Consider the following 27,449-nt stretch of genomic DNA (forward strand, 5'->3'; position numbering starts at 1 on the left):
TGCTAGTAAGTGTTTTGTTTTCAAAAAAACAAAAAGGTAACTTTCTCCATTTCGAGACATTTGACGCTGTGGTAATAATTTGGACTGAAATAATTTCTTTGGGAGCGTGGCGATTCCTGGAGTGCAGCAATTCTTACGGGGTTAGTCTCAGAGAAGGGGCTATTCTAGAAGACAGCAGAGTTTGCTTTCCTGGCAGGCTACACACAGTTAAACAGACCTGGTGCAGAGCGTGCCACTCTGTTTATGCTAAATAAACCCTTCCAGTGCTGTTGATGAGAACAGTGTTTTCGCACGTGAGCTGCACGCAAGCCCTTACACGGTGCTGTGGCATCTCACTTCTCAGGTCTTCATCAACCTGGGCCTGGTTTACAAGGTGCAGCAGCACAACGGGATCATCTTCCAATTTGTGGCATTCATCAGACGAAGACAGAGGGCTGTACCCGAAATCCTTGCTGCTGGCGGCAGATACGACCTGCTGGTGAGGGCTCACCCTTCCTTCCTTGGTTCTGGCTTAACCTGATTTCTCCCTCAGCTTATGTTGAAATTTTTCAAACCTATACACACAAAAACATTGAACCTGTAGTAGAAATGAATACCTCTGTATCTTTCAGCTAGGAACAGAAATACAATGTGAACTGTATTTGTAAGTTTTTTTTTTTAAGATTTATTTATTTTATTTGAAAGGCAGAGTTATAGAGAAGCAGAGGCAGAGGGAGAGAGAGAGAGGTCTTCCATCCGCTGGTTCACTCCCCAAAGGGCTGCAACAACCAGAGCTGAGCTGATCTGAAACCAGGAGCCTGGAGCTTCTTGCAGGTCTTCCACGTGGATGCAGGGGCCCAAGGACTTGGGCCATCTTCCACTGCTTTCCCAGGCCATAGCAGAGAGCTAGATCAGAAGTGGAGCAGCCAGGACTTGAACCGATGTCCATATGAGATGCTGGCACTGTAGGCGGTGGCTTTACCAGCTACATTACAGCTCTGGCCCCTATTTGGAAGCTTTTACACTTAAAAAATTAGTAATTAGGGGTTAAGTATTGTTGCGCTTGGGATACCTGCATCCCATATTGCAGTGCCAGTTTGAGTCTTGACTCATCTACTTCCAATACAGCTCCCTGATAATGCACCTGGGAAGGCAGCAGATGATTGCTAAGTACTTGGATCCCTACCACCCAAGCAGGAGACTGGATGGGATTCTTGTCTGCTGGCTTTGGCCTAGCCCAGCCCTATTAAGACCATTTGGGGAGTGAAACATTGGATGGGAAATCTCCCCCCACCCGCTTCTATGTAACTCTTTCAAATAAACAATTTTGCTTTTCAAGTGAGCAAATAATTATTTTTAAAGATTTATTTATTTGAAAGAATTACAGAGAGAGAGAGGAAGAAACAGAGAAAGTAAACTCCCATCCACTGGTCCACGCCCAAAGTGGCTGCAACAGTTGGGACTGGGCAGACTGAAGCTAGGAGCCAGGAGCTTCTTCTAGGTCTCCCACATGGGTGGCAGGAGCCCAAGCACTTGGATCATCCTCTTCTGCTTTTCCCAGGTGCATTAGCAATCCATTAGATCTGGATTGGAAGTGGAGCAGCCAGAGCACAAACCAGTGCCCATATGGGACGTCAGCATCATAGGTAGTGACTTTACCTACTATACCACAGCACTGGCCTGTAAATAAATATTTTTAAGAGAGAAAAAAATTACAATAGGTTTAAAGGAAATGACAAAGATAGTACAGAGAGGTCTCATGTATCCTTTACCAGTTTCTTCCAGTGTTTATACCCTGTAATGGAAAAAAATACCAAAACCAGCAAAGTGATATCGGTATAGTATATATGCATAGTTCTGTGTCATTTTCTGTAGACTTCCATAACCACCACCACACAATCGGGATATGTACAGAGCTATATTTTTGTTTGTTTGTTACAGAGCTTTTTTTGTTGTTTTTTGTTTATTTTTAGATTTATTTAGAGGGCCAGCACTGTGGCTTAGTGGGTAAAGCTGCCACCTGCAATGCCAGCATACGATATGGTCACCGGTTCAAATCCTGGCTGCTCCACTTCTGATCCAGCTCTCTGCTATGGCCTGGAAAGGCAGTAGAAAAGGGCATAAATCCTTGGGTCCCTGTACCTGCATGGGAGACCTGGAAGAATCTCCTGGCTCCTGGCTTCAGATCAGCGCATCTCCAGCCATTGCAGCCAATTGGGGAATGAACAAGCAGATGGAAGACCTTTCTCTCTCCGCCTCTCCTTCTTTTTCTGTGTAACTCTGCCTTTCAAATAAATAAATTAAAAAAAAAAAAGATTTATTTATTTGAAAGGCAGAGTTACTGAAAGGCAGAGTCAGAGCGAGAGCGAGAGCGAGAGCGAGAGAGAGGTCTTCCATCTGCTGGTTCACTCCCTAGATGGCCGCAACAGCCGGAGCAGAGCTGTTCTGCCTCTGCAAAGATCTGCCAGAATCAACAGCTGATCAGTTCAAATGAAGCTTGGAACCCTCCCCTCCCTTTGGGTCCTTTCACCCCAGACCCTTTACAGTAGACTCATTATCAATATTTCCACCCTAAACAATGTTCAACTTTTTGCTTTGAGTGTCAAAAAAATTTAAAGAAGTCAAAAGGTGAAGGAAGTGTAAATGTACTTACCCAAAATTTCTGTTTCTTATGGGAAATACACTGTATTTGAAATCCTGTTCTATGGAAAAGGTGTTTCTTGGCCAGTGCCGCGGCTCACTAGGCTAATCCTCCGACTTGCGGCGCCGGCACACCGGGTTCTAGTTCCGGTCGGGGCACCAGATTCTGCCCCGGTTGCCCCTCTTCCAGGCCAGCTCTCTGCTATGGCCCGGGAGTGCAGTGGAGGATGGCCCAGGTCCTTGGGCTCTGCACCTGCAAGGGAGACCAGGAGAAGCACCTGGCTCCTGGCTTCGCATTAGCGCAATGCTTTCGCCGCAGCGCGCCGGCCGTGGCGGCCATTGGAGGGTGAACCAACGGCAAAGGAAGACCTTTCTCTCTGTCTCTCTCTTTCACTGTCTACTCTGCCTGTCAAAAAATTAAATAAATAGAAAAAGATTTTTTAACGGGGCGGAGCCAAGATGGCGGAATAGTGAGGGCGCGCACCGATAGTCCGGGAAAATTTAGTTTAATAAAAGGGGAGTTACGGTAGCCGCAGAAAAAAGAACCAGGAAAAAATTGCACGGGAATCGTGAATCGGAGGACCTACTGGGAGAACAAGGTCGCCCACCGCGCGGAAGCCAAGTCGCGGGACGGAGCCGCAGAAGCCCCAGTGCTCCAAGGGGAGTGCATGCCACACAGACAACAGCGGGGAGACTTGGGACGCTCCACACATCGGCGCTGGAAGGGGAGGTGAGCTCAATAACCCGAGACATTGGTGGGGAAACGGGGGTCAGAATCTAGAGGGGGGCCGGAAAGTGCAGCAAACTCACTACCGGAAAGAAGGAAAAAAAAAAGCTTCGGGGTTTCTCTTCCCCCTAACCTTGCAAAGGTTACAAGGCTGGAAGGCTAGAATTCCCAAGAGACAAAGAGCAGGCCTGCGCTCTGGATTTACATATCAATGGGGGAGAGCTAAGGAACTGAGTCACTACAATTCAGTAGCCTAGGCAACCCAGTGGGATTCCAGAGGAGCCAAAGACTGGAAGCTAAATACCATCAATTCTGCACAGCCGTGCCCTGCGGTGTTACTTACCCCCTGAATAAATAAAATAAATAAATAAATAAAAAGAGAGAGATTTACCACGCATAACCTGAGGGTGTCACCTTTGCACACCCTTAACCTGGAAGAACCAGGCAGAGCTCTCAGGCCGCACCCATCTCAAGCCTCCAAGGCTCCTCCAACAGCAGGCAGTCCACTTAACACGGACACAGTATAAATAAAAAAAAAAAAAAAGAAAAGAAAAAAAAAAAACGCACAGTGACGCAAGAAGAATTAACTATGCCGAGTAACAAACACAGAAATAGAGGGAGCAAGATCAACGATGACACTATGATGCCTCCAAATAAGCAAAACACCCCAAGCCAAGAGTATGAAGATGATGAGATAGAAGAAATGCAAGATACGGATTTCAAAAAATTTATGATAAGAACATTTAGAAGTTTTCAAAAGCAAATCCTTGAACTACAGAAATCCTTAATGGACAAGATTGAAAATCTCTCTCGTGAAAACGAAATTTTAAGGAAGAGTCAAAATGAAACTCAGAAACTAGTAGAACAGGAAAGTGTTATAGTGAAGAGAAATCAAAATGAAATGAAGAGCTCAATAGATCAAATGACAAACACATTAGAAAGCCTTAAAAACAGAATGGGTGAAGCAGAAGAGAGAATATCGGACTTAGAAGATAGAGCACAGGAAAACATACAGTCAAACCAAAGAAAAGAAGAGGAAATTAGAAACCTAAAAAATATTGTTGGGAATCTACAGGATACTATCAAAAAAACCAACATTCGAGTTCTAGGAGTTCCTGAAGGCATGGAGAGAGAGAAAGGATTGGAAGGCCTTTTTAGTGAGATACTAGCAGAGAACTTTCCAGGTTTGGAGAAGGACAGAGATATCCTAGTACAGGAAGCTCATAGAACCCCCAATAAACATGACCAAAAGAGATCCTCACCACGACACGTGGTAATTAAACTTACCACAGTGAAACATAAAGAAAAGATCCTAAAATGTGCAAGAGAGAAACGTCAGATTACTCTCAGAGGATCTCCAATCAGACTCACAGCTGACTTCTCATCAGAAACCCTACAAGCTAGGAGGGAATGGCGAGACATAGCACAGGTGCTAAGAGAGAAAAATTGCCAGCCCAGAATATTATATCCTGCCAAGCTCTCATTTGTGAATGAAGGTGAAATAAAGACCTTTCATAGCAAACAGAAATTGAAAGACTTTGTGACCACTCGTCCGGCCCTGCAAAAGATACTTAAAGATGTGCTACACTCAGAAACACAGAAACACGGCCATCAATATGAAAGAAGGGAAGGGAAGAACACCTACCAGTAAAAGAGCATGGGAAGCTCAAAGCATATACTAGAAAATATTTCCGGGAAAATGGCAGGGCAAAGTCACTACGTATCAATAGTCACATTGAACATTAATGGTCTGAATTCTTCAGTTAAAAGACACCGTTTAGCTGACTGGCTCACAGAACACAACCCAACTATTTGTTGCCTACAAGAAACACATCTCTCTAACAAAGAGGCATGCAGACTGAAAGTGAAAGGTTGGAAAAAGATATTCCATGCCAACAGAAACCAAAAAAAAGCAGGTGTAGCCATATTAATATCAGACAAAATAAACTTTAATACAAAAACTGTTAAGAGAGACAAAGAGGGACACTATATAATGATTAAGGGTTCAATTCAACAGGAAGATGTAACTATTATAAATGTATATGCACCTAATTACAGGGCACCGGTCTATTTAAAAGATATGTTAAGGGACTTAAAGGGAGATTTAGATTCCAATACAATAGTACTGGGGGACTTCAATACTCCACTCTCAGAAATAGACAGATCATCCGGACAGAAGATCAACAAGGAAACAGCAGATTTAAATGACACTATAGCCCAAATGGATCTAACAGATATATACAGAACTTTCAACCCTACATCTACAGACTTCACATTCTTCTCAGCAGCGCATGGAACCTTCTCTAGGATTGACCACATACTAGGCCATAAAGCAAGTCTCAGCAAATTTAAAAGAATTAGAATCATACCATGCAGCTTCTCAGACCACAGCGGGATGAAGCTGGAAATTAGCAACTCAGGAAACCCCAGAAAGTATGCAAACACATGGAGACTGAACAACATGCTCCTGAATGAACACTGGGTCATTCAAGAAATCAAAAGAGAAATCAAAAACTTTCTGGAAGTAAATGAAGACAACAACACAACATATCAAAACTTATGGGATACAGCAAAAGCAGTATTGAGAGGCAAATTTATAGCAATAGGTGCCTATACCAAGAAATTGGAAAGGTACCAAATAAATGAGCTTTCAGCGCACCTCAAGGACCTAGAAAAACTGCAGCAAACCAAACCCAAATCTAGTAGGAGAAGAGAAATAATTAAAACCAGAGAAGAAATTAATAGGATTGAATCCAAAAAAACATTACAAAAAATCAGCCAAGCGAGAAGCTGGTTTTTTGAAAAAATAAACAAAATTGACACCCCATTGGCCCAACTAACTAAAAAAAGAAGAGAAAAGACCCAAATCAATAAAATCAGAGATGAAAAAGGAAACGTAACAACAGACACCACAGAAATAAAAAGAATCATCAGAAATTACTACAAGGACCTGTACGCCAGCAAACAGGAAAACCTATCAGAAATGGATAGATTCCTGGACACATGCAACCTACCTAAATTGAACCATGAAGACATCGAAAACCTAAATAGACCCATAACTGAAACAGAAATTGAAACAGTAATAAAGGCCCTCCCAACAAAGAAAAGCCCAGGACCAGATGGATTCACCGCTGAATTCTACCAGACATTTAAAGAAGAACTAATCCCATTTCTTCTCAAACTATTCAGAACAATCGAAAAAGAGGGAATCCTCCCAAATTCTTACTATGAAGCCAGCATCACCTTAATCCCTAAGCCAGAGAAAGATGCAGCACTGAAAGAAAATTACAGACCAATATCCCTGATGAACATAGACGCAAAATTCCTCAATAAAATTCTGGCCAATAGAATACAACAACACATCAGGAAAATCATCCACCCAGACCAAGTGGGATTCATCCCTGGTATGCAGGGATGGTTCAACATTCGCAAATCAATCAATGTGATTCACCACATTAACAGACTGCAGAAGAAAAACCATATGATTATCTCAATTGATGCAGAGAAAGCATTTGATAAAATTCAACACCCTTTCATGATGAAAACTCTAAGCAAATTGGGTATAGAAGGAACATTCCTCAATATAATCTAAGCAATTTATAAAAAACCCACAGCCAGCATCCTATTGAATGGGGAAAAGTTGGAAGCATTTCCACTGAAATCTGGCACCAGGCAGGGATGCCCACTCTCACCACTGCTATTTAACATAGTTCTGGAAGTTTTAGCCAGAGCCATCAGACAAGAAAAAGAAATCAAAGGAATACAAATCAAGAAGGAAGAAGTCAAACTATCCCTCTTTGCAGACGATATGATTCTGTACTTAGAGGATCCAAAGAACTCTACTAAGAGACTATTGGAACTCATAGAGGAGTTTGGCAAAGTGGCAGGATATAAAATCAATGCACAAAAATCAACAGCCTTTGTATACACAAGCAATGCCATGACTGAGAAAGAGCTGCTAAGGTCAATCCCATTCACAATAGCTACAAAAACAATCAAATACCTTGGAATAAACTTAACCAAGGACGTTAAAGATCTCTACGATGAAAATTACAAAACCTTAAAGAAAGAAATAGAAGAGGATACCAAAAAATGGAAAAATCTTCCATGCTCATGGATTGGAAGAATCAACATCATCAAAATGTCCATTCTCCCAAAAGCAATTTATAGATTCAATGCAATCCCAATCAAGATACCAAAGACATTCTTCGCAGATCTAGAAAAAATGATGCTGAAATTCATATGGAGGCACAAGAGACCTCGAATAGCTAAAGCAATCTTGTACAACAAAAACAAAGCCGGAGGCATCACAATACCAGACTTCAGGACATACTACAGGGCAGTTGTAATCAAAACAGCATGGTACTGGTACAGAAACAGATGGATAGACCAATGGAACAGAATTGAAACACCAGAAATCAACCCAAACATCTACAGCCAACTTATATTTGATCAAGGATCTAAAACTAATTCCTGGAGCAAGGACAGTCTATTCAATAAATGGTGCTGGGAAAACTGGATTTCCACGTGCAGAAGCATGAAGCAAGACCCCTACCTTACACCTTACACAAAAATCCACTCAACGTGGATTAAAGACCTAAATCTTCATCCTGACACCATTAAGTTATTAGAGAACATTGGAGAAACCCTTCAAGATATTGGCACAGGCAAAGAATTTCTGGAAAAGACCCGGGAGGCACAGACAGTCAAAGCCAAAATCAACTATTGGGATTGCATCAAATTGAGAAGTTTCTGTACTGCAAAAGAAACAGTCAGGAGAGTGAAGAGACAACCGACAGAATGGGAAAAAATATTTGCAAACTATGCAACAGATAAAGGGTTAATAACCAGAATCTACAAAGAGATCAAGAAACTCCACAAAAACAAAACCAACAACCCACTTAAGAGATGGGCCAAGGACTTCAATAGACATTTTTCAAAAGAGGAAATCCAAATGGCCAACAGGCACATGAAAAAATGTTCAAGGTCACTAGCAATCAGGGAAATGCAAATCAAAACCACAATGAGGTTTCACCTCACCCCGGTTAGAATGGCTCACATACAGAAATCTACCAACAACAGATGCTGGCGAGGATGTGGGGAAAAAGGGACACTAACCCACTGTTGGTGGGAATGCAAACTGGTCAAGCCACTATGGAAGTCAGTCTGGAGATTCCTCAGAAACCTGAATATAACCCTACCATTCGACCCAGCCATCCCACTCCTTGGAATTTACCCAAAGGAGTTTAAATTGATAAACAAAAAAGCGGTCTGCACCCTAATGTTTATTGCAGCACAATTCACAATAGCCAAGACCTGGAACCAACCTAAATGCCCATCAACGGTAGACTGGATAAAGAAATTATGGGATATGTATTCTTTAGAGTACTATACCGCAGTAAGAAACAACGAAATCCAGTCATTTGCAACAAAATGGAGGAATCTGGAACACATCATGCTGAGTGAAGTAAGCCAGTCCCAAAGGGACAAATACCATATGTTCTCCCTGATCGGTGACAACTGACTCAACACCAAAAAGGAAACCTCCTGAAGTGAAATGGACACTATGAGAAATGGTGACTTGATCAGCATAGCTCTGACTGCTAATGGACAACTTAATACATTATCCCTCATAGTATTTTTTTTTGTCTGTTCTACTTAATATGACTGGTTTAATTCTGTAATTATCACACAGTTATTCTTAAGTGTTGAAAATTAACTGAAATGTGATCCCTGTTAAACATAAGAGTGGGAATAAGAGAGGGAAGAGATGTATAATTTGGGACATGCTCGGGCTGACTTGCCCCAATTGGTAGAGTTGGAAACATACCAGGGGATTCCAATTCAATCCCATCAAGGTGGCATGTGCCAATGCCATCTCACTACTCCAAGTGATCAATTTCAGTTCACAATTGATCATAATGAAAGGACTAAGAGTCAAAGGGAGCACATAAACAAGTCTAGTATCTGCTAACACCAACCGATAGAATAAATAAAGGGGAGAGTGATCCAACATGGGAAGTGAGATACTCAGCAGACTCATAGAATGGCGGATGTCCTAAATAGCACTCTGGCCTCAGAATCAGCCCTAAAGGCACTCGGATCTGGCTGAAAAGCCCATGAGAGTATTTCAGGCATGGAAAGCCAAGACACTCTGGCAAAAAGATCTCTGTGAGTGAGATCCCAGTGGAAAGAACAGGTCTTCAAAGAGGGAGGTGCCTTTCTCTGAAGGGAGGAGAGAACCTCCACTTTGACTATGACCGTGTCTAAACAAGATAAGAGTCGGAGAACTCAAGGGGCTTCCATAGCCTTGGAAACTCATAACTGGTGCATAGGGAGATTACTGATGCCATAAACAGGAGTGTCAATTGGTAAAGTCAACAACAGGAGTCACTGTGCACTTACTCCTCATGTAGGATCTCGGTCCTTAACGTGCTGTACACTGAGGCTTAATGCTATAACGAGTACTCAAACAGTATATTTCACTTTGTGTTTCTATGGGGGTGCAAACGACTGAAATCTTTACTTAATGTACACTAAACTGATCTTCTGTAAAAAAAAAAAAAAAAAAAAAAAAGAAAGAAATTTTCAATTCCCAACTTGACTCTCACTGGGATTAAACATGACAATAGGTCTGATCTGATTTCATCATCATTTTAAAAAAATCATCTATTATTTTTCACTTTATGTTTCTGTGTGGGAGCAAACTGTTGAAATACTTACTTAAGGTATACTAAGCTGATCTTCTGTATATTAAGATAATCGAAAATGAATCTTGATGTGAATGGAAGGGGAGAGGGAGTGGGAAAGGGGAGGGTTGTTGGTGGGAGGGACGGTATGGGGGGGGAAGCCATTGTAACCCATGAGTCGTACTTTGGAAATTTATATTCATTAAATAAAAGATAAAAAAAAAAAAAATTAAATAAATAAATAAATAAATAATAAATTTAAAAAAAGAAAAGGTGTTTCTTGCTTAATGCTTTTGAGACTTTTTCCTTTGTTTTTTTTTTCATTCGAAATTAAATTATGGGGGCCAGTGCTGTGGCACAGTGGGTTAACGCCCTGGCCTGAAGCACTGGCATCCCATATGGGCACCGGTTTGAGACCTGGCTGCTCCACTTCCTGTCCAGCTCTCTGCTGTGGCCTGGGAAAGCAGTAGAAGATGGCCCAAGTCTTTGGGCCCCTGTACCCACGTGGGAGATCGGGAAGAAGCTCCTGGCTTTGGATCGGCACAGCTCCAACCGTTGCGGCCATCTGGGAGTGAACCATTGGGTGGAAGACCTCTCTCTCTACCTCTCCTCTCTCTGTGTAACTCTTTCAAATAAATAAATCTTTTAAAAAATTAAATTATGATGTATTTTGGCATGGATTTCTTTGGATAAACCCTATGTGAAGTTTACTTAGCTTTTTTTTTTCTTTCCTTCTTTTATTTTTTCTTTCTTTTCTTTTTTATTTTTTTTTTTGTTGTTGTTGTTGTTGTTGTTTCTAAAGATTTAATTTTTCTTTGAAAGGCAGAGTTAGGAGGAGAGAGAGAGACAAATTCTCCATCCGCTGGTTCACTTCCCAAATTGCTACAATGGTCAGGGCTGGGCCAAGCCAAAGCCAGGAACCCGGAGCTTCCTCTGGGTCTCCCAGGCCCAAACACCTGGACCATCTTCTGCTGCTTAGGTGGAGACTAAACCTGCTAGGCCACAATGTCAGCCCTGCTTAGCTTAGCTTCTTTTTTTTTTTTTTTTTTTTTTTTTTTTTTTAAGATTATTTATTTGAGAGGCAGAGGCAGAGGCAGAGAGAGAGAGAGGGAGAGGTCTTCCAACACTGCTTCATTTCCCCAAATGGCTGCAATGGCCAGACCTGGGCTGATCCGAAGCCAGGAGCCAGGAGCTTCTTCTGGATCTCCCAGGTACAGGTGGGCCATCTTCCACTGCTTTCCCAGGCCATAGCAGAGAGCTGGACCAGAAGTGGAGCATCCAGGTCTCGAACTGGCACCTATATGGGATGCCAGCACTGTAGGCAACAGCTTTACCTGCTACACCACAGCGCTGGCCCCAGCTGCTTTCTTAAATCTGTAGGTTAATGTCATTTGCCAGTCTTGGGAATTTTTCAGGTGTTATTTCTTTGAATATTTTTTCCACACTCGCCCTCTTTTTCTTTTCCTTCTGCACTCCCATGATGCAAAAGTTAAATCTTTCGTGATGTCCCTGAGGTTCTGAGCCATCTCGCTTCATAGTCTCTTTTCTCTGTGTTGGTCATTTCTCTTGTTGTTTCTTCAGTTTCCCTAATTCTTCACTCTGTCAGCTGCATCCTGCTGTTGAGCCCATCCAGTGAGTGTTTACTTCAATCTTTGGGTTCCTTGCAAAGGCTTCCTATTTTTTTAACTTACCGCAAGCCTGCTGACAGTGCTTGTTGCTTTAAGGTCCTTGTCAGATCATTCTCTCAGAGTGCTGTCTCTTGGTTTTCTTTCTTGTTTCCTTTTGAGATCTTGTCGGTTCTTAGCCGCACAATTCTCATTTGTACCCTGGACATTTGCATGGTCGTGTTCACTTCTGTTTTTGCAGGCTGCAGGTGTGGGCACGGGGTGCCACCTTGCTGCTGTCGGGTCGGGGTGAAGATGCAGGTTCTTCACTCTGCTTCCACTGAGACCCCCCAGGGTGGGAGGGGTGCCTTGTCACCCCTTGCCATGTGTTTCCTCTGATACTCTGCATCTCCTATTATCATAGTTCCCTATCTATTTCATAACCAGAACTGTTTGTCTCTCCACAGATCCCCCAGTTTAGAGGACCACAAGCTCTGGGGCCAGTGCCCACTGCCATCGGGGCCAGCATAGCTATTGACAAGATATCCACTGCTGTCCTCAACATGGAGGAGCCTGTAAGTTGCAGCTGTGCTTTGAGGCAGATTCCATTTCGCGAGGGCTGCTTGTCTTCTGTAGCCATTCCCACGGAGCCCCAGAAGCAGCAGCCCAGACTCGGGGGCTGGGAAATGATCTTTCACGTGGTCGATAAGCCCCAGACTTGCATTGCCGTCCTTACCCCGGCAGTCTGGCCAGGCAACCTTGCCCAGGCCACCTTCTCCCACCTCCCTGTCGTCATCCATAGCGTACTGCGTGCATGGGAGACGTCCTAGTGGTTCAGACTCTTACCAAAGCTCCTTGTTCAGAAATCATACTGTGCTCCACAAAGCCGGAAATGGTTCTTTTTCCCTGGTGTCTCAGGCATGATTGGTTTTTCCAGCGGAAAAGAATATCTTTCCAATAGCTCAGAGAAGTAGGACTATTTTCCGTATTAAAAGACCAAGTTTTTTGACTGTGTTATTTTTTTCACAATGTCATTTTGGAGCAAAGCCTTCTGCAGAACACCTGTCTGCCCTGCTGGTCCCACAGCCACATCCACTAACTCCCTCCTCTCAGTGCAGTCTCTCTGTTTCCGACCCAGGCTACCGTAAGCTCTTGTGACCTCCTGGTTGTCAGTGTTGGCCAGATGTCCATGTCCAGGGCCATCCACCTAACTCAGAAACTCTGGACAGCAGGAATCACAGCAGAAATCATGTACGACTGGTCACAGGTAATGGGATAAAAACGCCGTGAGTGAAGTGCGGATGGTCGTGACTTCCCTGAGAAATCCTCCCGTACTCCTCTGCCTTCTGTCACACTCTGTCTCTGTGGTTGTAGTCCCTTCCTGTATCCATTTCTGAGTGCTGCCATAACAAATTGCCACACACTTAGTTGCTTAAAACAACACAAAAAGTTGACCCTTAGTTTCTGTGAGGGATTGGTTCCGGGACCCCCACACATACCAGAATCCATGGATGCTCAAGTTCCTTTTAGAAAATGGCAATTTTCTACATCCCCTCCACTTCCTCCTGTGCAGTTGAAATCATCTCTAGATTACTTACAACACCTAGTAGGTGTAGATGCTACTTGAGTACATGTTACCCTGAAAGAGTGTGTACACTCACAGTACACGCACTTCAGTACACAGCCCTCGTGGGCCCAACTGCATCTTCAAACCACGGGTAGTTGAACCCGTGGATACGGAACTCACAGGGGTAAAGGGCCGACTCTGTTATCGGACGTCTCTGGAAGTCGGGTGTACCGAGGCAGTGTCACTGGGTTAGAATCTCAGTGTCAGCACGGCACGCTCCTGCTGGACGCTCCAGAGAAGCTGCTTCCTCGCCTTGTCCAGCTCCTGAGGCCTCCACAGTCCTTGCCTCACAGCCCCTGCTGCGGCTGCACACCCAGCAGGGAAGCAACTCCTCTCTCTCTGGCCTGTGCTATCCTCGATCTCTCTTGCTCTGACTGGTCTGCCCGGCAGCCTCTGACAGCTGCCTGTGGTGACCCTGGGCCCCAGCAGATCATCCTGGGACCAAGACACGGCCGTCTGCTGGGCCATCATCCAGCCTGCCGCGCTTCCCAAGATGCCCTGTGTCTTGTGGGGGGGGGACTTTGTATCCTCAGACTCCGCTCCTCATGCAGGCCGTCACCGCCCTCCTTCCTGCTCTGCGCACATCGCCTGCCAAGGGGCTTCTGTAGCTGCTGCTGTCCGTCATGTGTGTACGACATCAAACTCTGCGTCAGAAACGCTGAGCGTCTGCCTGGAGTCATTTAACAGAGCAGGGATTCTGCTGGTCCCTGGCCTCACCCGAGGGAGAGGTGCCCTGCCTTGCAGGGCTGCAGGGCCGCTTTCGCCGTCACTGTCACTGTCGGGGTGGCCCCGCAGGCTTCTCTGTACTTGTCTGCTGCGTGCTTCTCCTGCTGCTCACCGTCCACTGTTCCTTTGCTTTCCTCAGATGCTTCTTCCCTGTGTGTGTGTGTGTATGTGTGTGTGTGCGTGTGTGTGTGTGCGTGCTCATGCATGTGTGCACATACATTGTGTAATTGTTGGCAACTTCGTTGAGACTAGAAGTTTTTGAGCACCTCTTCCTGGGGTCCCGACTGCTTTTTCTTGGTCCCTTAGGACAACCAGAAACAGAGGGAAAGTAGAAGAGGTCTTGCTTCTCCTTGGAACTCAGTGCTCTTCTAGTTTAATAGTCACATCCCGTGAAGTCAGCATATCCAGTAATTCACATTAAAAACACCATTACAACCAGGATCTCCATTCTCCACAGCTACCTGACGCTTGCTCCAGGTGCCTGTGTCCATCTCACACACCGTTCATTTGTTTCAGTCCCAGGAGGAATTACAGGAGTACTGCAGACATCATGAAATCACCTGTGTGGCCCTTGTCTCGGATAAAGAAGGCAGCCACGTCAAGGTAACCATGACGACGGGACGGTTCGCACAGCCCAACAGCCAGGTTTCCCCGTAGGGCTCCCTGCAGCCCCAAGGCCAGGCCCGGTGTGGGGGGCAGGGGCGGGTGACATGCATCCCTTCAGTTGCAAACTTCTTCCTGGACAGCATGTATAGCAGCATGTATAGCAGCATGTATAAATAAAGCAGAGACTCAGCCTAAGCACCTTCCTTAGACCTCATACAACAGCTGCGGCTGTTCCTGCACTTCTGCTTTGTTCTCTGTCCATCTTAAAAAATAAGAGGAACAGGTAGGGCTGATACCTGCTGGCCTATTCTCTGGCTACTTCCTAACAAGTTTTACCTGGTTGCATTATTAACTCATAACCTTGCTTCTCATTTTTATGAAAAAAGATAATCAACAGTATTTTCCAACCTTTCCCCCTGTTTTGGTTTTAAGCCTTTGTCTGGTTTTGGTATTAGGTAACGGCCTCCTACAATGACATGGAAGTGTCCTCTCCCCTCCTCCTCTGTTCCCGTAAGATTTTGTGTACCGTTACTATCAGAATTCTATCCTAATGTACTTGGTAGAATTCACCAGAAAAGCCACCTGGGCCTAGATGTGGAGCTGTTCAATTTGCCTCTTTCTTATAGTATAAGGCTGGGTAATTTGTGTTTTTCTGAGAATTCTTTTTCTAGTTTCTTCAGGTAGAATTCTAGGGTGAGGGTTGACAAACTACAATTTGGGCCAAATCCAGCCCACAGCCTATTTTGCACAATCCATGAGCTAGGAATAATTTTTATATTTTGTTAAAAATGGAAGGAGACTCTGGTTAGGACACCTGCATCCCATATCACAGTGCCTGGGTTCCATTCCAGGCTCTGCATCTGATTCCAGCTTCCTGCTAATGCACACCCTGGGAGGCAACAAGTGGTGGCTCAAGTGCTTGTGTCCCTGCCACCCACATCGAAGACCAAGTTGAATTCCTAGCTCCTAGCTTCAGACTGGCCCAGTCCCACCTTTGGTGGGCGTTTGGGGAATGAACTGCTGGAGATGTGTACACATGCTCTCGCTCGCTCACTCTCTCTTCCTTCCTGCACTCTTTGCCTCTCAAACACAAAGAATGTTTGACAGACTCTATGTAGCCCACAAAGCTTAAAATATTTACTATCTAGCCCTTTACAAAAAATTTCTGGCACCTTATTTAGAGCTCTGACCTTAGATTTCCTTCTTTCCTAAGTCTAAGGACCCAGTGCTATACAGTGCACTCTAAGTATTGCATTAATTGTGTCCTACACATTTATGTGAGGAGTACTTGCATTTTCATTCAGTTCTGAACATTTTCTAATTTACTCCATGTTTCCTTCTTTGAACCATGGATTATTTAGAGATATTCAGTTTCATTTCCAAATATCCAGGTATTTTCAAGTATCTTTCTTTATTAAATTCTAGTTTAATTCCATTGTGGCCAGAGAACTTACTCTGTATGATTCTGTCCTTTTAATTTTATTGAGACATGTTTTTAAAGTCCAAAATATGGTCTATTATTGTGAGTGTTTTGTGTACAATTGGAAGTTAAATATATTTTGTATCGTTAGGGAGGAGTGTTCAAGAAATATCAATTAAGTCATTTAGGTGATAACATTGTCTGGTCTCTATGTTTTTAATTTTAATTTGATAGACATACACATACACACCATGAGCATGTGTGCAGACAGAAAGAGATCCCATTCACTGGGTCACTCCCCAAGTCCCCACAATGGCTGGAGCTGGGCCAGGCTGAAGCTGGGAGCTGAGAACTCAATTCAGGTCTCCCATGTGAGTAGCAAGATTCCAGGTACTGGAACCATCACCTGCTCCTTCCGAGGTTCTGCATTAGCAGAAAACTGGAATCAGAGTTGGACCCAGAACCTGAATCCAGGAACTCTGACGTGGGCATCCCAAGAGCATCTCAACCAAAATGTATCTGTCTGCATAGCCTACGGTATTCTCCCTGATTATGGTGCCAGCTCGTTCTGTTACTGAGAAGTGTTGAAAACTCCAGCTATATTGTGGATTCATCCAGTCCTATCAATTTTTGCTTCTTGTATTTTGAAGCAATTATTGGGTAAATATGTGTTTAGGATCTTATATCTTCTTGATGAATTGTCCTCATCATTCTGAAATATCTTTTTTAATCCCTGTAATATTTCATGTTCTGCAATCTTTGGTTAGTGTTTACATTGTTTATTATTTTCCATATTTTTTTTTTTTTTACAGGCAGAGTGGACAGTGAGAGACAGAGAGACAGAGAGAAAGGTCTTCCTTTGCCGTTGGTTCACCCTCCAGTGGCCACCGCCACCGGCGCACTGCAGCCGGCGCACTGCGGCCGGCGCACCACGCTGATCCGATGGCAGGAGCCAGGTGCTTCTCCTGGTCTCCCATGGGGTGCAGGGCCCAAGCACTTGGGCCATCCTCCACTGCACTCCCTGGCCACAGCAGAGAGCTGGCCTGGAAGAGGGGCAACCGGGACAGAATCTGGCGCCCCGACCGGGACTAGAACCTGGTGTGCCTACGCCGCAAGGCGGAGGATTAGCCTATTGAGCCACGTCACTGGCCCATTTTCCATCCTTTTTATGTCTAACCTTTTGGTCCTTTATTTAAGGTAGATTTCTTATTGACAGTTACTAGTTATATTTTTCTTTTTCATCCACTCTGACAACCTCTGCCTTTTATTAAAATTTTACTTATTTCTTTATTTTGAGAGCGAGAATGAGCTCGCTCTTATCTACTAGTTCACTCCCTAACAATGCAATGAATGGCCTGGGCTGGGCCAGGCCAAAGCCAGAAGCCTAAAACTCCATCTGGGTCTCCCACAAGGGTGGCAGGGACCCAAGCACTTAGACCATCTTCTGTTGCCTCCCAGGCTCATTAGCAGGAAGCTGGTTTGTAAGTGGAGCAGCTGAGACTCAAACTGGCACTCATTTGGGATGCCAGTGTTACACAGGGTGGCTTGACCTTGGTGACACAACGCCAGCCCCAGATTTTATTCTGCTATCATTTCCTTCTGCCTAAAGGACTTCTCTTTACTCGTTCTTACAGCTAAGCTCTACTGGTAATGAATTCTTAGTTGTTCTAAAAAGTTTTATTTCACCCTTTTTAAAAAGGCTTGTTTGTTTATTTAAATAGCAGAGTGACAGATCTTCCATCCACTAGTTCACTCCTCAAATGTCCACAATAGCCAGGGCTGGGCCAGGCTGACACCAGGAGGCAGGAGCTCCGTCTGGGCCTCTCATGTGTACGGCAGGGACCCAAGTACTTGAGCCAACACCACTGCCTCCTAGGAGGCTGGATTAGAGGCTCAATCCCAGGTATTCCAATATGAGATGCAGGGGGCTGGCACTGGTGGCGAGATGGGTTGAGCTGCTGCCTGGAATGCCAGCATCCCATATGGGCTCTGGTTCTAGCTGCAGCTGTACCACTTCTAATCCAGCTTAGCTCCCTGCTAATGGCCTAGGAAGGAATCGGAAGATGGCCCAAGTGCTTGGGCCCCTGCCTCCCATGTGGGAGGCCAGGATGAAGTTCCTGGCTCCTGCCTTCCACACACCCCTCTGTTGTGACCATTTGAAAGTGAACCAGCAGATGAAGAACTCTACTGTCTCTCAATCTATGTCTCCCTCTCTCTGTTATTCTCTCAAATAAATCTTTTTTAAAAAAGTAGGATGACAGGATTTGGTTTGGGGAGGAGAGGGAGGAGTTGCAGATAACGCTGAGGCCTGACACCTCGTGGCTGAGCAGCACATGTCTAAAGGGGAAGACCGTGTGACTGAGTCAGAGGAGATGGCAGCTGGCTCATCTTGCCCCTGCTCTTTTTGTTCCCTAATTCTATCTGTGATCAACGAGTCTAGAACCAGGGTTGCTCAGCTGCAATGCTGAGTGGCTTAACCACTGTGGCAAATGCCCACTTCTTGGCAGCAATATTTCTGAAGTTTTGGGTGAGATCATTCTTTGTTGTGGAATTCCCATGTGCACTGTTTTGCAGAACCCTTGGACTTGACACACTAGATGCCAAAAGCACCTCCACTGTTGTAACATCCAAAAATGTCCCCAAATGTTGCCCAGCGTCCCCTGAAGAGCAGTGCCACCCCGTTTACTGCTGACGGAGTCATCTTACGGCGGCGCTGTGAGCCAGCCTTGTTGCTTCGAAACCTCCGAGTGATGGGTCTGTTTCGTTCTTTTAAAGGTTAAGTCTTTTGAGAAGGAAAGGCAAACAGAGAAGCGCGTGCTGGAATCTGATCTTGTGGACCATGTTGTGCACAAACTGAGGACTAAAGTCAGTGATGAAAGGAATATCAGGTAACTTAATGAGCTGAAGCCCAGAAAACTGACCGCAGTGACCTATGTAGAACCTGCGTAAACTATTTTAAAAGTCAGTGTTTTCCTTTTGGAAGATAAACGTCAGGATTACTTTTGACGAGCTATTCTATTGCTTCCGAATTACTCAGTCAACAGTTGAATTATATGACCCTTGTATAGGATTAATCAGACCTTGCTTTCCACACTTGTTCTTTATAACTGTATTCGCCTGTTTTTGTGATGCTGTGCCAGAATACCTGAGAATGAGTGCTTATTAAGAGAAGAAGTCCATTTGGTTCACAGTAGGAGGCTGAGAAGTCCAAGGTTGGACAGCTCCAAGTGTTCAGCCTTTGGTGAGGGTCCCTTTGGCTGTGTCAGAGAACAGAAAGGGAAACAACCACATGCACAAGAGGCCAAGAATGGGGAGTCCCCACACACCACCACAGCCCACTCTCATGGGACTGACTCACAAGCCCAGCATCAGTCCCTCCCAAGGTGGTGCCCCTACGTCCCCATCACCCTCCATGAGGACCCACCTCTTAGGATCCCACCAGCTCTCAACATTGCCACGCTGGGGACCAAGCTTCTGGCACACGAACCTTTGGGGGCAATGCCAGATAATAATAAATAGCAATGCCATTTCCAGGAATATTTCATCATTTTTAAAAGGCCTGAAAAGCCAAAATCTTTCTGCCATTGTCCTATTCAGTCTGCTAATCAGTGAATTCCAATGAGATGTTGTCCATTTGATTTGAAAAATACAGTATACGGGGCCAGCGCTGTGGCACACTAGGTTAATCCTCCGCCTGAGGTACTGGCATCCCATATGGGCGCCAGGTTCTAGTCCCGGTTACTCCTCTTCCAGTCCAGCTCTCTGCTGTGGCCCGGGAGTACAGTGGAGGATGGCCCAAGTCCTTGGGCCCCTGCACCCGCATAGGAGACCAGGAGGAGTCACCTGGCTCCTGGCTTCGGATTGGCACAGCTCCAGCCATTGCAGCCATTTGGGGAGTGAACCAACAGAAGCAAGACCCTTCTCTCTCTCTCTCTCTCTCTCTCTCTCTCTCTCTCTAACTCTGTCAAATAAATAAATAAAAATCTTTTAAAAATTAAATTAAAAAAAGATTCACTATGTTCTGGGAAAAGAGTTCATATACTCATGCTAGGAGTATAAACTGGCTTGGCCATCTGGATAGGAATTTAGCAAAGTCAAGTCCAAAGCATTAAACCTAAAAATGTAAAAATACTAACCCACCAATTCCACTTTCAAGAATTAACAGTGGACCGGCGTCGCGGCTCACTAGGCTAATCCTCCACCTTGCGGCACCGGCACACAGGGTTCTAGTCCCGGTCAGGGCGCCGGATTCTGTCCTGGTTGCCCCTCTTCCAGGCCAGCTCTCTGCTGTGGCCAGGGAGTGCAGTGGAGGATGGCCCAAGTGCTTGGGCCCTGCACCCCATGGGAGACCAGGAGAAGCACCTGGCTCCTGCCATCGGATCAGCGCAGTGCGCCGGCTGCAGCGTGCCAGCCGTGGCGGCCATTGGAGGGTGAACCAACGGCAAAGGAATACCTTTCTCTCTGTCTCTCTGTCTCTCACTGTCCACTCTGCCTGTCAAAAAAAAAAAAAAAAAAAAAGAATTAACAGTGAACATTATAACAGCTGTTCTCAAATTTTTGTCTCAGAACTCTTTACATCCTTAAACACTATTTGAGGATCCCAAAGAACTATTGTTTATTTGGGTTATAGTATCAATATTTTGTGTGTTGGAAATTAAAGCTTAAACTTTTATTTAAAGATGTATTTATTTATTTGACAGAGTTATAGAGAGGAAGAGAGATAGAGAGATCTTCCATCTGCTGGTTCACTTCCCAAGTAGCCACAACAGCCATGGGTGGGCCAGACCAAAGCCAAGAGCCAGGAACTTCTTCTGGATCTCCTACATGGGTGGCAGAGGCCCAAACACTTAGGCCATCCTCCACTGCTTTCCCAGGCACATTAGCAGGGAGCTGGATCTGAAATAGAACAGCCCGGACTCAAACTAGCACCCATATCAGATGCCAGCGTCACAAGTGGTAGCTTTACCCACTACGCGATAAGGCCAGCTCCAAATGTAAACATTTTTAAAATGCTAATTTCCTTTAAAATAACTCCATTATCTACTAGATAACATATTTGTAATAGAAAATAACTGCGTTTTGAAAATAAAATTAGTAAGAAAAGTAAAATTGTTCTTCATATTTGCAAATTGCTTTACTGCATTTTAAAGTTTTGTAGTCTCTTTAATACCTGATAGAAGAAACAATTCTCATATCTAATAGCTTCTGCCTTCAATTAATTATGATATCAGAAATCATGTAGTCTCTGGAAAACTCTTATTACCCGTTTGTGAGAGGGTGAGAATGAATAGGAAAATTAACATCTTGGGATTATTAGAAAAACATTTTTATTCTGTAGGCCCCTTTTAAGGCCTGCAAGGTCCCTGAACCACACTTTGAGGACTTCTCATTTACAGTTATCAAAATATGCATTGGTAGACCACTGTTTGAATTATGACAAATATAGTCAAATACTGTGTCTTTAAAAATGGTGATTCTAGAAAAGTTCAGTTTATTGACATGGGAAGATGTCCACAAATAGGCTAACATCCCATTTTTAGTTTAGCCAAATATATGACTTATACATTAAAAGATATCCGTAAGACTGTACTAAATATTTAACTGTAATTATTTCTGATTGCTAGGATGATAAGGAGATCTTAACTTTCCTCATTAAGCTTCTCTGTGTATTTGTGACTCTTGTCTGTGTTTACTTTTCTAATGAGAAAACATCTCCTCCTTCTCTGGCTTGTATCAGTGGTTCTCATCCAGTGATTTTACTCCCCAGGGGAAACCTGCTAACACTTGGAACCATGTTTGGTTGTCACAGCTGAAATGTTCTGCTCGTGTCTTGTGGAGGCCAAACACTGGCCAGTGCACAGGACTGACCCTGGCCCCCACCCCCCAATCCTGCCAACAAAGGATTATCTGGCCCAAAATGTCAGTCATGCCAAGACAGAGATCCTGGCTTACACAAAATAAACCTTGCCTTCTTCCTACCTTGCCTTTTGCACTTAGCTTCAATCAGTCCACCATGAGGCTTTCTTAAATGTTCTGAGGCCACCAGCTATAATTATAGATCCAGAGCAGACAGGTTAGAAAAGAAAACAAAAATTAGCCAACAAATAATGGTGTGTGGGGGTGAACATTAAGAAGCCTCAAGGGCTAGATGGGATTTGGTTTAACAGGAAAGTTTTATGCAAATCTTTCACCTGTGCAAATTATTATTTCTGTTTTGCCAAGACTACTGTGTCTCTCAGAGGCTATAAATAAATTCACAGCATTTGAAAGAACATTCGGAAAGCTTCTGATAAAACATCCTTGACTAAGTGTTCTGCGGGTGGTTGCCAAGGCCACAGCCATCATGAATGAAGGCAAGTGCTGGCCAGCGCCGCAGCTCACTAGGCTAATCCTCCGCCTTGCAGCGCTGGCACACCGGGTTCTAGTCCCGGTTGGGGCGCCGGATTCTGTCCCGGTTGCCCCTCTTCCAGGCCAGCTCTCTGCTGTGGCCAGGGAGTGCAGTGGAGGATGGCCCAGGTGCTTGGGCCCTGCACCCCATGGGAGACCAGGAAAAGCACCTGGCTCCTGGCTCCTGCCATCGGATCAGCGCGGTGCGCCGGCCGCAGCGCGCCGGCCGTGGCGGCCATTGGAGGGTGAACCAACGGCAAAAGGAAGACCTTTCTCTCTGTCTCTCTCTCTCTCTCGCTCACTGTCCACTCTGCCTGTCAAAAAAAAAAAAAAAAAAAAAAAAAAAAGGAAGGCAAGTGCTGTGGCTAACACCTGCCGGTATTCTGAGGTGCATGAAAATGCCCATTGCATTTTTTTTTTTTTTTAAGATTTATTTATTTATTTGAAAGGCAGTTACAGAGAGACAAAGAGAGACACGGGGAGAGAGGTCTTCCATCCACTGGTTCACTCCCCAAATGGCAGCAACAGCTGGAACTGGGCCAATCCGAAGGCAGGAGCCAGGAGCTTCTTCCAGGTCTCCTGTGCGGGTACAGTATTGCTTTCCTAGGCCATAGCAGAGAGCTGGATCGGAATTGGAGCAGCCAGGACTTGAACTGGCACCCATATGGGATGCTGGCAATGCAGGCAGCAGCTTTACCTGCTACACCACAGCACTGGCCCCTATAACTATTACATTTCATGGAAATCTGCTTCTTGTGTTGAGCGAGGATTTCAAACCCACTTGAATAGCTCAGAGGATTTTCTTTGGACATTTGTTAACTCAAAATGACATTCTGTGTAATTTTTTACTTGCTCTTGACCAAAACCATAACTAAGTGCAAATTTCTGTTGTTTTTCCTCCCACTAATAACCAAGAGGCAGAAGTTTTTCTATTTAATTTAAAATGTGGCTCACTATACATGTAGCTCGCTGTTAAGTTATCTGTGTTGCTTTTGCCTTATTGACTGATTTCTAATTATTTTTGTTTGCTTGTTTTTAGAGAAGTTTCCGATAATCTTGCAGTGCAAAATCTGAAGGGGTCATTTTCTAATGCTTCAGGTATAATTACTAATTATAATCAAACATGCTTGTGTGTTTGCTCTATATTGGCAAACTCTTTGTAACACATGGAAATAATTTTCAAAATGACACATAGGCCACAAATTGTGCCACCTAGAATTCATCCCTATGCTTTGAAACTCACACCCTAGAAAATAACAGAACCAAAGAAGTGGTGACTTCTGACTGTGGTGCATCTCCACCTCACTGTTCAACTTCCACAAGTGGTTTCATCCTCTGTTGACTCAGTTTATTGTATAGATAACATGTGGATGATCTGCCAAGAAATTGTTCCCATAAAAAGGATAAAAAAGTACTTTGAAATCCCTTGAAGAAAACATTATATAGTCAGGCCTCTATGTCAGTGGAGTCTGCATCTATATATTCAACCAACCTAGAACTGAAAACATTTGGGGAAAAAATTTTCCATGTGTACTAATCGTGAACAGACTTTTCCTTCCTGACAATGTAACAACAATTTACCTAGCTAGCATTTACCTTGTATTAGCTATTATGAATAATGCAGCAATGACTTAAAGCAGACAAGAATGTGTGTGGGTTATATGCCAATGCTGCACCATGTTACAGAAAGAGACTTTCACATCAGCAGATGTTGCCAACTGTGGGGTTCCTGGCCCTGGCACCCCAACACTGAGGAGTAACTGTGTACACTGCTTTGACGGGAGCCCAGAGGAACAGTGGTGATAGCGCCTTCAATGTCATCACCTCGGTCATCCTCACTGAGGAAGTGTTCCAGCTTAGACCATGAGAAGACATATTTGGCTTTTATCAGAATCGGGTCTTTCCCATTCATTTCTGTTAGCCTTGACTGTCATGAGATTTCAAATACCTTGAGGAATTCAAAGGATCACAGGTGGGGAGACACTGAGTTTGGTTTTCCAAAGTTCATCAGGCTTTGGTGCCTCATGTGGCCTCCCTTCACCTTTATCACCCCAATACCCACCTGAGGAGAGAAGCATCACAATTACTTGTACTGGGGTTCTGGGTGCCTCCTGGTCTGGTGCAGGCAGTTGCAGATAGAACAGGATGCCCATTAATAAACTAGCTAGCTGTCTCTTAGCAGTGTGATACAGAAAGTTAAACCAGATAAAGCCATAAATTCTGAAACTCTCTGTCTTAGGTTTGTTTGAAATCCATGGAGCAACAGTTATTCCCATTGTGAGCGTGATGGCCCCGGAGAAGCTGTCGGCCAGCACCAGGAGGCGGTATGAGACTCAGGTATGCCGGGTCAGCTTCCTCAGGTGAGCCACAGAGGAGGAAACAGACTAGGAGGAAATAACCCTGGAATTCCTGGGAAATATTTTTCTTCCCACTTCCCTAACGTGGTGCCTCCTCAAAATCTCATCAACACAAAAAGCGGCTGTTGTCAGAATGACTGCTTCTAAATAAAACTTCCTAATCCGCTTCTAATGGCAGTGAAGTCTCTTTGTTTTTGTTCTAAGTATCTTGTGATCACAAGACTCAAGGCAGGTTTCTCAGACATGCCCTGGTATCTGGTATCTGCTATGTGCCTGATGCTGTACTCAGGGCTATGCCAAACATAAATAAGCTTATAACCTCAGAAGTAAATAAAATACTTGATTTTTACCCAGATGTAGTATTGTAGTATTAGAGATAAATAGAAAAATAGAAATACGAGTTAAATATAGTGAATATGAGCGTCAGAGTGTACCTTGGAAATGTAGGAAAGGGAATATTAAGAGATTAGATATTATCTTAATGAGAATAGAATTAGACTGGAATACAAATGATCAAGTACCTCATTTTTGTAAATTCCCCTAGCTGTTTCTCAGGATTTGGGTAGAAACCCATTTTTCTTGTTTTCCTACTGTCTTCATCATTTACTATATTTCAATTCCATGTTCTCATTGCTGTTACCTTCTTTTTCCTATTTTCATTTTATTAGAAAGGCAGAGCAACAAAGAGACAAAAAGAGATCTTCCATCCACTGCCTCACTCCCCCAAATGCCCACAACAGCCAGGGATGGGCCAGGCTAGGCTGAAGCCAGCAGCCCAGCACTCCATTTGCATCTCCCATGTGGGTGGCAGGAACCCTGGTATTTGAGCCATCATCCAATGCCTGCCAAGCTGAGCATTACCAGGAAGCTGGATCAGAAGCAAAGGAGCCAAGACTCATACTAGGGACTGATATGGAACAGAGGTGCCCCAAGCAGCCACTTAATCAGTGGGCCAGCAGCTGGCTCAGTTGTGGTGCAGCACATTAAGCCAGTGCCTGCATTGCTACAATCCCACATGAGCACTGGCTAGAGTCCCGACTGCTTGGCTTCCAATCCAGCTCCCTGCTAATGCACCTGGGAAAGCAGCAGAAGGTGGCCCAAAGACTTGGACCTCTGTATCCATGCAGGAGACCCAGATGTAGTTCCAGGCTCTTGGCTTCAGCCTGTCCCAACCCTAGTCAGTGCGGCCATTTGGGAATGAACCAGTGGGGGTAAGCACACACTCGCTCACTCTCCCTCTTTCTGTAACTCTACTTTTCAAGTAAGTAAATAAATCTTGCCCTAAAATTTAGTTTAATATTAAAATCTGCTTTCACATGTACTATTTCATTGCTCTGAGCCTTTACTAGGAATTATCTCAAAATTAAAAAGAAATTAGCAACAATAAGAATTATTAAATGATCACAAAAGATTATAACATTTCCCTTGAAATTCCAGTGGCTGGACACCCCTCTCTCTGAAGTACATTAAGAAGTATCTGGAATCCTCTCTACGCTTTGGCTTGTCACCCTGTAGCTGTTTTCTGGGAAAGGAAATGAGGTGGCTGGAAAGATGATTTGGATTACCATGTTCTGAATTTCATTTTCTTCTTAGGTGCAAACCCGACTTCAGACCTCCCTTGCCAATTTACATCAGAAGAGCAGTGAAATCGAGATTCTGGCCGTAAGTCGCTTTCTTTAGCATTTTTTTTTTTTTTTTTTTTTTTTTTTGACAGGCAGAGTGGACAGTGAGAGAGAGAGAGACAGAGAGAAAGGTCTTCCTTTGCCGTTGGTTCACCCTCCAATGGCCGCCGCGGCCAGCGCGATGCGGCCGGCGCACCGCGCTGATCCGATGGCAGGAGCCAGGAGCCAGGTGCTTTTCCTGGTCTCCCATGGGGTGCAGGGCCCAAGCACCTGGGCCATCCTCCACTGCACTCCCGGGCCACAGCAGAGGGCTGGCCTGGAAGAGGGGCAACCGGGACAGAATCCGGCGCCCCGACCGGGACTAGAACCCGGTGTGCCGGCGCCGCTAGGCGGAGGATTAGCCTAGTGAGCCGCGGCGCCGGCCTTTTCTTTAGCATTTTAAGACGGGTTCTGTCCATCCTCAGAGTAGCTGCCTGAGTTCAGAGCTTTTTTTTTTTTTACTGAGTGTCAACAGTATTTGGATACAGACCTTATTGTCACTGATGTGAACCATGTATGATCTAAACCTGCAAAGAATGGGGAGAAATCTGAAGGGATTTTTTATGAAAACCAAAATTATCACTTTCTCCATATCTCAAGCCTTTGCCTTACTAATCCTACATGTAGCAGTGTCAAACCCTTAGAGTGCGGTGTGTGGAACAGGGAGGGCTTCCCACTGCTTACCTGTCATGGCACTCAGTCCTCACGCTGCAGCCCAGCCGAGGCCATGCTGGTTTACAGCAGGGTAGCATCCCAAACCCTGCCAGCCCTGTCATGTTGCCCCATCCAAAGCCACACCTAGTCACAAGTCCATGCATGCTACCTGGTCCCTTCACAGATGATGTGCATTTGTGTGTTAACAGGTGGATCTACCCAAAGAAACGATTTTACAGTTTTTATCATTAGAGGTAAGCAATACAAACTCTTGCACTGTGGCCTCTGCTGTGAGTTTGCCAAATCAAATCGAAAATGGTATTAGATTTCCTTAGTGATAGTATTTTCCTGGCAGCTCCAGGAATTTAGAAA

The 27,449-nt window shown here is 44.5% G+C and overlaps 1 protein-coding gene and 1 long non-coding RNA gene across 12 annotated transcripts in view; one reads left to right on the forward strand and one right to left on the reverse strand.

Moving 5' to 3' along the window:
* EIF2AK4 (eukaryotic translation initiation factor 2 alpha kinase 4) overlaps window positions 1-27,449 on the forward strand; it is a 126,182-nt gene that overhangs the window by 96,906 nt on the left and 1,827 nt on the right. For 9 of the 11 annotated variants that reach the window (XM_002717985.6, XM_070053975.2, XM_089310043.1 and 6 more), the window contains 9 exons: window positions 344-478; window positions 12,107-12,214; window positions 12,778-12,906; window positions 14,509-14,595; window positions 18,794-18,906; window positions 23,445-23,503; window positions 24,645-24,742; window positions 26,356-26,424; window positions 27,287-27,331. In XM_002717985.6, coding sequence (XP_002718031.1) covers window positions 344-478; window positions 12,107-12,214; window positions 12,778-12,906; window positions 14,509-14,595; window positions 18,794-18,906; window positions 23,445-23,503; window positions 24,645-24,742; window positions 26,356-26,424; window positions 27,287-27,331 — 843 coding nt within the window. Of the gene's footprint in view, window positions 1-343; window positions 479-1,952; window positions 2,185-12,106; window positions 12,215-12,777; window positions 12,907-14,508; window positions 14,596-18,793; window positions 18,907-23,444; window positions 23,504-24,644; window positions 24,743-26,355; window positions 26,425-27,286; window positions 27,332-27,449 lie in introns of those variants that run through there. The other 2 variants (XR_016218019.1, XM_089310042.1) reach the window with 2 other exon arrangements.
* Window positions 20,686-22,065, reverse strand: LOC149123081 (uncharacterized). Its single transcript, XR_016218020.1, has 2 exons — window positions 21,998-22,065; window positions 20,686-20,914 (listed from the first exon to the last, which is right to left on the reverse strand). It is a non-coding gene; the product is annotated as an uncharacterized LOC149123081 (long non-coding RNA).

This window comes from Oryctolagus cuniculus, chromosome 12 (genome assembly GCF_051225735.1).
Source record: "Oryctolagus cuniculus isolate XC-2025 breed Fujian yellow rabbit chromosome 12, ASM5122573v1, whole genome shotgun sequence".
In the NCBI taxonomy this organism is placed as follows: domain Eukaryota; kingdom Metazoa; phylum Chordata; class Mammalia; order Lagomorpha; family Leporidae; genus Oryctolagus; species Oryctolagus cuniculus.